Source organism: Penicillium psychrosexuale (genome assembly GCF_028828465.1).
Source record: "Penicillium psychrosexuale strain IBT 29551 chromosome Unknown utg000001l, whole genome shotgun sequence".
In the NCBI taxonomy this organism is placed as follows: Eukaryota; Fungi; Ascomycota; class Eurotiomycetes; order Eurotiales; family Aspergillaceae; genus Penicillium; species Penicillium psychrosexuale.
Window position 1 is genome coordinate 652,271 of NW_026643186.1, and position 13,109 is coordinate 665,379.

The window sequence follows — 13,109 nt, forward strand, 5'->3', positions numbered from 1 at the left end:
GCTGCCTTGGCCGCCTGATGGGATCCGCCTTCGCTGTCTCTTCCCCAGATCTCATCTTGGATCTCGTCTGTCTTTCTTCCCATACCTTTGTCTTTTTTGTATTTATATCGCCTATCTCTTCATGTTATAGGTCTAACACGGTTAGCTCGCTCTATTCGCTTCAGGCCACGTCCCTGGTGATATTCCGCCTTACATACCAATTAACGGAGATCCCCACTGCCTATCGCACCGCTAGCGCCCTTCAGCCACTGGCAACCTTATACCCAATCGCTCGTTGCGTTCATTTTAGTTTCTTCAAATACACCACACTCTCCAAGCCAACGCTTCGCCATGTTTGGAGAGGGCCGAGAGGAAGCCGCCAGGCTATATGTTCCCCCGCTGCTTGAGGATGATGAGCGTCTGAACGATCCCGAAGCTTCCGAAGACCTGCCGCCGCCGGACGTTGAGGCAGGCAGCACTCTTCCCGTCTGGTTGCAAGAATCATCCAAGTCGTTTCGCTGGGGATGGGTGCCGCTACCGCTCCGAAAGGTCGGTCGCGCCACTGTCAATTGGGTCAAGGGTCCCGATCCCCCGCATATGCTTCTGTTGAAGCCTCTGTTTCCGCGATTCCAGGAACTTCCAGTCCAATACCTTGACCATTTCTTCCCAAAGCGCAAATTTAAGACTTTACTCTTATTGCTGCTCTATGTATCTTGGTTCTTGCCTTGGTTTTTGGTTTTATTGCACTCGCGTTCTTCCGGTTATATCGAAGGTTACGGTCGGCCTCAGACGCTGTCCTGCTCGACGAACTTCTGGTACGTGCGGAAATGGAAGCGCCATCTAGGTATAAAATTCGCTAACATGTACCGATTGCTTTAGGGAGGTCGACAATGGATGTGGTATTAACGGAAACGACTGCCGTCCATTTTCTTCATCAACTATTCCCTTCCGGTGTCCTGCGAACTGCCGTGATACCAAATTACTGGAGCCTTACGTTGTGGGAAATAATACATACAACTACCAAGGCCTAGTCATTGGAGGGCCTGGGCCGGATGGCTCCGACCCTGCACTTTACCGTGCGGATAGCTTTATCTGCCAGGCAGCAATCCATGTCGGTGCAATCTCCAACGATGGCGGATGCGGTGTTGTCAAGCTTGAAGGCGCAGCGCACTCTTTCCCATCAGTCAAGCAACACGGCATTCTCTCTGCCGGGTTCCCATCGACATTCCCGAAGGCTTTCAGCTTTCTCCAGCTATCCTCGCCGCAAGCTAGCTGCCCCCCGATCCACGCTGGACGCTTCTTGGAATCACTGCTGCAGCAGTTGGCATCCTGTGGCTCTTCTGTACTTCACCGCCTGTGCTGTTTTTCAGTACATTCTTCATGGTGTTCTGCCATACGGGACTTGTTGGAGATCCGCCCTCGTATCCTTTCTTGGCCGACCTTGTCTCCAGTCTTCTGTCACGACTGCTGCCAGCGTCGTTTGTTGTCTACGTACTTTACAAGTTCTGTGCTGCGCCGCTGTTGCAGCCGATATCCTCGCCTATCTACCAGTTGTCAAAGTTGTTCCTTTTCCTACCTCCACTGTTCACTGGAGCCCTGAACAACTATACCTTTGCGCGATTGATTCCATTGCAGCGTCTAACTCCGATGGACATTCAGAAACAACCCGGGGCAAAGTTGGCATTGGCTCTCGTCATCCCAATTGTGATTTCGATTATCCTAAGCCAGGCGTGGCAAATTCGCCAGGGAGGTCTGCTCCCTCGGTATTTGAAGATATACGGTACCATGGGTGTCATCATCTTGATTTTGCTTCCCCTTCCTGGGCTTCGCCTTCGAATTCACCATTATATCCTCGCCATTCTCCTCATGCCCGGCACCGCCTTTCCCACTCGGCCCTCGCTCGTCTACCAGGGTCTGCTGCTGGGTCTTTTCATCAATGGAGTTGCGCGGTGGGGCTTCGCCTCAATCATCGAGACTCCGGCAGCCCTAGGAGAGCAAGCGCCACTTGGAGATGGAATCCATGGCTGGTGGGGTGCTACCTATCCTAATATCACGGCCACATCCGTGAATGTCTCCCTTCCAGAGTTGGATTCGAACCACACTTATCGCGGCAATGGTAACATCACATTCTCTCTGTGGGAACATGATCGCATGGCCGACCTAGCGGTCGACGGCGTCTCCCTTCTTCTCAATGATGTAGAGCGCTGGCGCGGCTATCTCGACGAAGACAAGCGCGGGGAATTCACCTGGCATCGCCATGGCCATGATGGCCTGGAGCTACAAACAAATCCTCGTCTAATCAATCGTGATTTGGACACTAACATTGAACCTAGATCGGTTCTTTTGGCTGATAGTGACCCTGATGATGAACCCGAAGACCTATTTTTCCGATTCGCGTTTTTGAGAGGGTCCGAGGCTGGATCCTACAGTCCGACAGGAGTCTGGCTGAGCGATGGCGCGTGGTGGCCCCCTGCGCCTCCTAAGAAATAGATCCGCTTCCCTCTGCATTGGACACCGAGGTTGTTTTCGCGCTTATATCCCACCACACTTTGCAAGATAGATTGATTATACACTTTGGTTCATGTGTGCTGGACGCGCTGTGCCATTAAAGTAATAGAACAGGCACGGCGCTTGCTGGGTCACTCTCGTTCATGACTGGTCACGTTAAATGAAGATATCACATATTATGTTCGCTCATATCTGCTGATTAACCTCAAAATTTAATATATTCATATATGTCTCTCTGGTATCGCATCTCAATAAAAGTCCTACCACGTGATCGTACCGGTGGCCAAGGCAACCAAGCCCGGGCTCGCAATTTGAAGCTTCATTCGTCTCTAATTTTAGCAATTTCTATGTTACACTTCAAGGCTAGGTACGCAGTGTCTTAAAATTCATGGAGCCCGAGGAATCCGATCATGAGGGACAGGATGTGCCAAGCGCGCTGGTCCGACGTGCGGTAGGTGTTGCTCCACAACTAAGCAGTTGCAAGCTTAGAAAAAGAAAGGAAAGATACGGCTTTGGCTAATCAAATATTAATGATGCATACAGTGTGATCAATGCCGTCTGCGAAAGGTATGCAGCTACAACTCCAGTGGCACGATATCATGACTCGATCTCACGCCGTCACAGATCCGATGCGATAAGCGCACGCCATGCTCCAACTGTCGCAGCTCCAGCATTGCATGCCGATCTACTGGCAGAGGCCAGAAGCCATCAGAGCCCCGACGGCGGGTTCTAATCTCAAATCAATAGTATGAGCATTTTCTCCTATCATAGGACAACCATTGACTCGACCACAGTGAGAAAAAGATCGATTTGATCGAGGAACGCCTGGCAAGCATTGAAAGTACTCTTCAACAGCTAGCAAAAAATACATCTCAACTACAAGGCTCCACAGGTTTAAACTCGCGCGAGTCTCATTTCGCCCCTTCGCCTCAGAAGTCAACCCCTTCGCAGCCGTCATTCACTACATCGAACCTGGCAAAGCCTAAGGGCCCTTTGTATCTAGCGAATCCTACTATCGAGCAGCACGACCACAGCTCTGGGTTTGAGGGTAGCTCATCGCTGACTGCCCATGGGGCCTACGCGAGCGCGTTTCTTGAATCTGCCGTGTCCAAAAGCTCGCCGCAGGTTTTGTCCAGTCCGAAGATCAGCGCGGCTCTCTCGTCGCTGAAGCAGCTTGTCGGCATCCAGAACCAACGGCGAGAGGCAGACTCGCAGGGAAGTCAACTTCCTACTAAGAATGCGAGGTTAGGTGTGAAACGCGACATCCGTGATCTAGAGATGCCGCCTCTACCATTGGTTCTAGACATATTGAGAAAGGTTCAAGGTGCGGTTTCTTCCAAATACATGTCTCCAGCTTCCTATTCTTACTCATCTAGAAACACCACCGGCCTTCTTTGGTGGCTATGTCCCCTTTCTCAGTGTGAAATATTTCACTGAAAAATGCCGTGAAGTCTACTTCTGCATAGACGATTACTCCGATGCGGCATTTGTTGTAACCAACTTTTGTTTGTACAGCGCTCTCTACGAATATGGCGGCATGGAGAGAGACGCCAGTTCGCGAGAAGAGCACCGGCACTGCATTGAGATGTGTCGCGACAACTTGGAGACAGCGCTTGCCAATTTGAATATCCTGATGCCTGCAAGCCATGAATCGATCATGGCGTTGGCTCTAGGCGTTAGTCACCCTTTCCATTTTGTCCTTTTTGGATATAACCCATGTAGACTCCTTACTTACCAATACAGGCTATGCATGCACTCGAGATTTCTAAGCCATCAGTTGCCTGGACGTTAGCATCAACAGCTATGAATCTGTGCCAGACACTGGGGTATCATCGCATTACCTCAATGGAGCACGATCCCATATCAGTCCAACGCCAAAAGCAACATCTATTCTGGTCTGTCTACACAATTTTGAATATGATGTCCCTGCGTCTAGGACGTGCGTCGTCCATTCAGAACTATGACATTAGCCTACCGCCGCTCGATGAGAGCGCAGATGTCCCTTATCCATGGGGGCCCGTCTGTATATGGTGGACTAGGTCGGCAATTATCCAAAGTGAGGTTTACCAATATTTGTACAGCCCAGAGGCGCTGCAGAAGCCAGAAAGGGAACGAGTCACACATGCACACAGATTAGCCGCTGAGATGCAGTCGAAGGTCATGGAGCCGTTTGAGGTATACCTTCCTGCTATCTGTGGATTTGATTGAGTCGAGTTGCTAACGTGAAACATGTAGAAATTCATGGCCTCCGATCTTAAAATATCCGAGATCGACCTCATGTACCTCGCAACTGACAAAGTAAGTCGGCTGGCTATCATGACCTTGATCTACCGAGCAATTCCAGCATCAACAGATGCAGGATCTGTTGCCACCTTCATACCAGAATGCATCGAGACAGCCCGGGAAGCCCTGGAAATCCACCGACAGTGCGTTGCAGCGCTCAACGAAACAGACGATTTCATGAAAATCTCCTACATGCACTGGTAAGCACTCATGATTCATGATCCCAACCAGCGCTATCATTGCAATGGCTATACACTCTCAGACCAAACTCTCACAAAACCAATATAGGGGCATTCTCCTATCCCCCTTCGTCCCCTTCATCGTAATATTCTGCAACATAATAACAACGTCCAACGGCGACGACCTCGCCCGACTCGAAGAGTTCATCGCCTCCCTCCAACCGCTAAGCACCTTCTCTCAATCCGTCGACCGATTACACACTCTGTGCTCAGTGCTCGGCACCGTCGCCCGCCTTTACTACGAAGCTAACACGCGGACCCAGACAGCGGCAGACCAAGACCAAAATCTCATTGAGGTCGGTCAGGAATTCGATGTGTACCTCAGTGCTCTCGGACTAGCGCCTACAAACCCTATGAATCCCCCAAACAGTGGTACCTTCCAGATGGGAAACTCTCAGGGATATTTCCAGACAGATAATCCCGGTATGCATGTCAGCTCGGCGGAATTATCCGAGCAGAACGGGGGTGGTTTCTCGGCGCTCGATCCATCTCAAGTGCAGGGACAGGATTCGGGGACTGCTGCGCAATTGGGGAATTGGTTCTGGGGGAATCAGTACATGATGGGGCTTTTGGAGGAGGATATGTCGCAGTTTAATCCGGGGTGAGACTAGCGAATGACTACGGAGTATTTCAGGCTATATCACGCTTACTATTAGGCTTAATTGTTCCAGGATACTGAGATGCTATGAATTTCTTCCTCGTAGTCTTCATTTAAGACGCATCCAACTAAACTATTCGACTACCCGCCACCGTTGCATTTGCTCGGATGTCTGCTTTTCATGTCTTTCGTGCCCTCTATGATCTATGTTTTACGAGGACATGCCTGAGACAATTCAAGATTGAACTTATCGTCTAATGTACATGTTTCAGTCCAACAAAACCTTACATCCTTCCGCACTCATAACCACAATCGTCAAAGCTTGCTTTTCCTCACCAGGTGGAACGCTAGGTGTATCAGGTGGTAACCTAAGCTCGGGAAATGTCTGAATGATTCGTATGATTGCATGCGACGCTTCCGTCAGAGCAAATTCCTCTGCCAATTCAGTCAGCGTAAGCTCTACGTACTGCTCTCATAACCTAAATCACTTACTGCCTAGACATATCCTTGGCCCTCCGTGGAAAGGCATGAACCCCCAGCCAACACCATCTAGCTCTGGACCCAGCCATCTTTCGGGACGGAAACTGTTCACGTCTTCACCGTAAACGCTCTTCAGTCGGTGCATGTGGTAGACCGAATAGGCAACACCTGTGTTTTTGGGTATTAGTACCGGGGATTTGCCATCGGGGCCTCCTCCGCTCGGGAGGAATGTCGTTTTAGCGGCTACGCGGACATTCACTGGAAGTTGCGGGTATAGTCGTTGAGCTAGATGCAAAGTTGCAGTTAGCATATATCTCAATTAGAGATTGGATTGCTGGTAGACTCACTTTCATTGATCACACATCGGAGATACTGCATCTTGCTGATTTTTGCCCGGCCCAATTCACGCAATCCTCCGGTAACGAGTTGGATCTCACTGCGAAGTTTTGCGAGAGCTTCGGGGTGTCGTACGAGAAGGAAAAATGCCCATGACATTAGACATGCTGTCGTGTCCCTTCCAGCGATAAGTACATGGACCAATTGATCTCGCACAAGAACTGGGTCCTGCATCTCCTTGTAAAGGTCGATAATAAACGCGTGCCTCTCCGATGCTGCTTCCTCTCCATTTTCTTTCATATCATCGAGTGCAAGCTGCACGAAGTGAGACGCATATTTTTTGACGACAGCACAAGCTGCCCTGAATTCAGCAGGTTTCCATATCCATTCTAGGTCAGCAAGACGGAGCCTGATCGCACTGATGTAGCTGGCATAGTCAAAGGCCTTCTCAAAAGTATCTGTCTCTGCTCCTGGCAAGGCAAAGACCGGTTCTCCGAAGATAAGCGCGGTTGTCGTCGCTAGAGTAAAGCGGAAAAGATGAGGTTGCAGATCTACCACCCCAGTTGCAGAGCGGAGATTGGAAATCAAGTTCTCGACGTGTTCATCGAAAATTTTGGAATCTTGCCGGTGAATTCGTACAAATTGGCGGCGGAGCAACTCCCTCGAATGCTTCCATGGACGACCATCTTGGGTGAAAATGCCTTCGCCTAGCATAGGCATAAGACCGGGTCGCCGGGAACCAAGACACCAATCTTTTGGGTGTAAGACAAGACCTTGCAGATATGAAGATTGGGTAAATACCTTCGAAATTAGTTGAGAGTATGGATTCCACGTTCTTTAGGTCCGCAGTGAGATAGCCTTGATTTCCAAATAGTTTGAATGTCATGTTAGGTCCAATCTTGTCAAAGTACTGGGATTGGAATAATAGTAGTCGCTGTTCTGGCAATGCATCATATTGCCGTTTGAGGATGTCGAGTGCTAATGGCCATTTGTAAGGGATCCATGTCTCCATCGGTAAACAGCCATGCTTATCACCGAATGCTTTGTCATGCTAATGGTGTCAATTATTTGGACAGGACACCAAACAAAGAAACTCACGACATATCTGCGCCAGCTTTGTAGACCACGATACAGCATGTAGTTGAAAACTATCAATATAAAAGAAGCACCCCATAAGTTTATCGCCATTGTGTTGCTTGGGTGAGAGCTCTGGCTTGCAGTAGGTTCACGCTGAGGGTAACGACTGAAGTAATGGATTAGAGATTGAATTGAAAAAAGAAGTCATTACAGAAGTCGGGGTCTGGGAAGTAAAGCGGTTAAGCTGGCGCACGGCTCGCGCCTTACCATAAAGCACGTCAATACAGCTCTCTCATTGGTTGAGGATGCGGAAGTGGGTACCCGGCCGCTTTCTTTGTTTGGAAGCGAAGGGCTCTTATGATATACAATACGGAGTATAGTTAGTTAGATGTTTTTGTCTGGGAGAGGATGAATTGACCAGAATCAACTGTCGTGAGGCTTAAGCCTGAGCCCCTTACTGCTGGCTCACTGATTGAGCTATTTGATTTCGAGTTAGGAGGCTGTAGAAATACATTCTGGACAACGGGGTAGACGGGCCCGAATATAATATTCCACGCCCCATTTGTATTTTGGGAATCTGGTTGGGGCAAAATCTTTACAATGTTTTCGCTAGAGTAAACCTTGGAAGTTGTACCTACAACATAGGCAGCCTCAAGGTTGGAAGGTTGTTGGATATGATAGGTGAGAGGCAGTTTCCCTTGGCAGAAATCTGACGAATACTATGTTGGAGTGTATGTAGCTAACCGCAGCCTGAGCCATTTTTATTCTGTGAAGTGTTACTCCGTACTTTGTACTCATATTTCCAGGGTTAGAGCGCCACTTTCGTATTTTCTTGTCTCATCATTGGCCGTGTAAATCTCGGGTTCGAAATACCTTTTCTCCATCATTGGCAAGACCGCTTGTCTGGTGGATGTTCTCTTTCGTCTTGTCCCTCCGCACCACGGCAGAAATTATGTATGTTGTATGCTAACTAGAAAAGCTAATCTCTAATATGGAATATATGGAATCAGGGGAATAATATATGACAAGTTGGAAGTGAGACGCAGGTAGATCAGGGGTGTCAGCAGATATTACTTGGGTATTCAAAAGTGGACTGCATATCTAGTTCACTCTAGCGCTTTGGGCCGTTCGCATCCGTCAGAAAGGCGTTCACTAAAATCCATGGAGCAAATAATTACCATGAGCACAGAACAATTATGGATTTGACTGTGGTCGAGGATTCAGCCGCAAGTTTCTACCTATAGTGGACCATAAAGTAACTCTAGGCCTCAAGCAGAGTTACAGACCACAATGATATTGCAGTTAGAAATCTTGGTATTCAGCTCGGTAATCTGCTGTCATATATGTTTCATTGGTCTGTAGATTATCTCAGTTCATCAACTAAGACTAGCGTCGCTAATACCATTTTAATGTGGATGTTTAAGACGAGACACCACATAGGGAGGCCTCTCATTTCCACATCAACAGCCCTCATCGGAATGCTTCAAATCCGCCTTCATTCTATTTCTTTATAATTGCCTGACTGCAATTTCTACTTCCAATATCATGGATCCTTTCTCTATTATAATTGGAACTGTCGGTCTGGCAGACGTCTCTATTCGTCTCATCTCTTATCTCGGCTCTCTTAAAAGCGCAACCACGAAAATCCAAAATGAAATCACTATCCTGGGGCAAGAAATCGAAGCTCTCGTTGCGGTAAATGACTCAGTCGAGGACTTTTGGCATTCACGGCATGACTTGAAGGGCTTTGACGTGCCAGCCAACGATGGATCACATGCTAGCAATATTTGGAAGAACTTGGCATCGCTCTTGCAGCAAAGCAAGGGAACCATTGAGCAGCTCGAGAGATTGCTCAAAGAGGTCATCGGCAAGAAACACACCCTGGTAGGGGGCAAGCTCGACGGCTTGAGAAAGACGATCCGAAGACAGGATCGAGACGGCGAATACATGCAAATACGCCAGCGCCTCGCCAATAACCAAGCTGGCATCCAGATGTTGTTGAGTGCGCTTAACCTGTGTGTTTAAGAAATGGTTATGTATATGAGAAATAACTGACCCAACGCAGCTCCTACACGCTCAAGTCGCATACAGCAGTGGATCGTGCTGTGGATACGCTACCGGAGAACTTGCAGCACCAAAACAATAAGCTCGCAATAAGAATAAAAAACCTTCGCCGAATTCTCCAAGGCTCAACTGACCCAGAGAACGTGAGTTATTCAACAACCGTCAATGTGGTATCAAAGCTTACTTTTGCAAGCTCCACGACTCCCTCGTTTCCGCAGACGCGGTGGCATCACTCATCAAATTCAACAAGCATTTCGACATGCCTCAAACCGTCGGCAGTTATTACACGGGCCGACAGAAGCAATTAACGGCGCTTCAATCCATGCTCGATATCGTCAATTCTCGCGAACCCCAAGACCACCAAAAGCGCTTCGTCATTTATGGTCTTGGGGGTTCTGGGAAAACACAATTCTGTTGCAAATTTGCTCAGGACAACAGAGAACAGTGAGTCTCCCTACCAATTATATGAGGCAATTCTAATGATAATGTCTACATAGTTTCTGGGGTGTCTTTTGGATCGACGGGAGTTCGTGCGAAAACGCGAAACACTCATTCGCCGGAATTGCCAAACTTGGCGGCGTCGAACCCAACGAGAACGCGGCCAAGAACTGGCTTTCTAGCTTACAGCAACCTTGGCTACTTCTCATCGACAATGCCGATGACCCTGAAGTCGACGTGATGCGCTACTTTCCGGGAGGGGAAAGAGGCGTGATTCTCATCACCACTCGCAACCCTACGAACAAAGGATATGAAACGGATGGTGCCCGCTTCTTTCATTTCGATAAGTTAGAGGCCGAAGAAGCTAGTGACCTCCTTTTGGCGGCTGCCGCTTCCCCGCGTCCTTGGGGAGTACCGACAAGATCCTACGCCGATCGAGCCGCGCAAATCTTAGGGTATTTGCCTCTTGCGCTCATTCACGCCGGAAAGGCCATCTTGGAAAAGCTGTGTTCTCTGAGTGACTATCCTGAGTACTACGAACGAACATGGAATAAAATCCGGCATGCTCGAACTCGGAGATCTTCTCATGGCCACGAGGATAATCATGCGTTGAACATGAGTGTGTATTCTTCATATGAGATGATATATCTTGGTCTCGAAAACAAAAACAACGACCAATCCAGGGATGCCATTGAACTGTTGAAGACTTTCTCATTCTTCTATTGGGAGAACATCGAGTTTGATATCTTAACAAATGCGGCTTCGAACCCTCGGCGGGAACGAGAAGATGCACGAGCGAAGGAACGTGTGGCAAAGCCAGTACCAGTTCATCCAAGACCCAAGACATGGACGAAATTATTTCATGACTGGGCCGCTACAGTGATAGAACCGCTTACGAGACCATGTGTCATCCTGCCTGCTGTCCTGCGTGATGAGGACGACGACCCATTTGATGAAGACCGGTTACGCAGCGCCCTATCTCTTTTGGTTCGTCTTGGCATGCTGACACTTCATGATGACAACAATAGCTATTGGATGCATCCATTGGTCCATACCTGGGTACGACAGAGACCTGAAACCAGTACGGCAGAGCAAGCCGTTTGGTGTCAAGCAGCAGCGACAATATTGGCACAGTCCATCTTTTTCCAACCTCCACGCGCATATGTGGCGCAGGATGAGAAGTCAAAGAGGCAAATTTATCCACATGTGGAGAATGTGCGAAGATTACAGGCAGATATCAAGAAGCGGTTTGAACAAAACCAGAAGGCTCCTCATTGGCTCTGGCCATTGAGGTTTCTAGCACCTCAGCCAGGCTTTGGGAGGCTCCAGGCGACTGAATATGCGAAATCCAGTTTTGTTTACCTTCATTGCGGGTACTGGTCCAAGGCAGAAGAGCTTCAGCTTCAAGTAAAGTACTATTTATTCGCAAAGCTAGGCCCTGAGTCCGAGTATAGCATAGCTATTGCTTTTCTACTGTCTAAGAACTATGTTTGGCAGACACGGAACAACGAGGCCAGAGAGCTACAATATCAGGTCCTGGAGTCTGCCAAAAAGCTATATGGTCCAACTCATCCGACAACTTTACAGATCATGGATACCCTTGGTGCCACATGTCTCCTAGGCAGTAGGTACCGAGAGGCGTATCGTCTGCACCAAGAAGTGATCGAAAGTCTGCGGAAGTTGGAAGGGTTCGGCCCGGAGCACGAGGATACATGGACCGCTCTGGATAATCTTTCCAAGGTCAAGCTTCGCTACTTTGAGCATGAAGAGGCGGTTAAGCTGCAAATGCAAGCATACGAGGGGATGAAAAAGGTCCTAGGTCCTACGCACGAGAAAACCTTGGAGGCCAAGGACAATCTTGCGGCTATCTACGGATTTATGGGCGAGGAAAATCTCCCACTTGCTCTCCAGATGAGTGAAGAGGTTACGCAGATTCGCAGAGAGACACTGGGACATGAACACCCTCTTACACTCAAATCCAAGTTGACCGTCGCAAAGGTTAAGACTGCCATGAATCAGTTTGAGGAGGCCGAACAGATATTTCTCGAAGGTTTGCCCATCGCTAAAAGAAATCTGGGTGAGAACCACCTGGGGACTCTCACAGCTCGCACCTGGCTTGGACATCTTTACTGGCGTCAGGAACGGTATTCTGAGGCGCAGGTCATTTGGGAAGATATAATTGCAAAGCAAAGATTTGAACAGACAAAACGTGCAGACGGGGGACATGGGGATCGGGGTAAGTGGTATTCTTTTCTGGCAACTCAACATTTCCTGCCCAGGTGGGCTGAAAAGCGGTCTTTACTGACAATATTTTATATCTAGTTCAAGCCATGTGGTTTTTAGTCCACTGCTATGAGGATCAAGGAAAGATCGAAGATGCCCTGAATATGTGTGAGGATGTAATCCAAATTGTTAGCAACTTCGGCGGAGAAGGACTAGGAAAGCAGCACAAACTCTGGAAATCTCTGAAGGAAAAGAAAGAGCAGCTACTGAAGCTCAAGGATCAGGATCAGAATTGTGGTGTTACTGACAGCGCAGGTGGTTCACCGAGTCATTTGCCAATATCTTCTTCAGCAATACCACACAAGAAAGTGGTCAAAGACTTCACTTTCTAAATCCTAATAACAATGCCGAGTCTATAATATAAATAGACCCCCCCCCTTTGGCTATGACAACCCACCCAACCCCGAGACGACAGTTCATCCAACCTGTGTGCCATTTTTTTACCTAACCGGTGGCCCACCCAAATCACATGACTGATAGCCTATCTTATCTCCACTCTAGTTATTGGCGCAAGATTAGTCTCGAGTTGGAATCCGAGGGTATTTGCACGGAGGGATAGGCGATAAACTCTGTACAGAGAAAGTGTGTTGGAAGTGCTTCCGTATTCCAAGATGTAGCAGGGAAGAAGTGCATTAGCGAAATGCAAATTGGTTTGAAAGAAAGCCCGAGTCACGGAACCCCTAGAAATACGAGCACATGTTTGTGGGAATTTAACTCATAGAACTGAAATTAGGATCCCTATATTCGCTACCCGGCGGCTGCTTTAGAGTGAGCGAATGGGAAGAATTGGAAGATTGGGAATGTATGAACTCCTGTGTGCACAA

The 13,109-nt window shown here is 48.4% G+C and overlaps 4 protein-coding genes across 4 annotated transcripts; 3 read left to right on the forward strand and 1 right to left on the reverse strand.

Moving 5' to 3' along the window:
• Nucleotides 1–330: 330 nt before the first annotated feature.
• On the forward strand, nt 331–2,469 carry N7518_000232 (LCCL domain-containing protein; the record flags this gene model as incomplete). Its single annotated transcript, XM_057181160.1, is given in 3 exon segments — nt 331–794; nt 859–1,335; nt 1,350–2,469. The coding sequence occupies 3 exon segments, from the start codon at nt 331–333 to the stop codon at nt 2,467–2,469; spliced, it is 2,061 nt and encodes a 686-aa protein (XP_057046510.1).
• A 406-nt stretch (nt 2,470–2,875) lies between these two features.
• On the forward strand, nt 2,876–5,614 carry N7518_000233 (uncharacterized protein; the record flags this gene model as incomplete). The annotated part of the gene is made up of 8 exons (XM_057181161.1): nt 2,876–2,938; nt 3,031–3,054; nt 3,112–3,233; nt 3,282–3,811; nt 3,864–4,162; nt 4,231–4,662; nt 4,723–4,970; nt 5,059–5,614. The coding sequence occupies 8 exons, from the start codon at nt 2,876–2,878 to the stop codon at nt 5,612–5,614; spliced, it is 2,274 nt and encodes a 757-aa protein (XP_057046511.1).
• A 261-nt stretch (nt 5,615–5,875) lies between these two features.
• On the reverse strand, nt 5,876–7,611 carry N7518_000234 (cytochrome P450; the record flags this gene model as incomplete). Its single annotated transcript, XM_057181162.1, has 5 exons — nt 5,876–6,042; nt 6,100–6,372; nt 6,435–7,175; nt 7,225–7,474; nt 7,522–7,611. 5 exons carry the CDS (start codon nt 7,609–7,611, stop codon nt 5,876–5,878), a joined length of 1,521 nt encoding a protein of 506 aa, XP_057046512.1.
• A 1,434-nt stretch (nt 7,612–9,045) lies between these two features.
• On the forward strand, nt 9,046–12,617 carry N7518_000235 (Tetratricopeptide-like helical; the record flags this gene model as incomplete). The annotated part of the gene is made up of 5 exons (XM_057181163.1): nt 9,046–9,515; nt 9,566–9,707; nt 9,758–10,008; nt 10,062–12,238; nt 12,325–12,617. 5 exons carry the CDS (start codon nt 9,046–9,048, stop codon nt 12,615–12,617), a joined length of 3,333 nt encoding a protein of 1,110 aa, XP_057046513.1.
• Nucleotides 12,618–13,109: the final 492 nt, after the last annotated feature.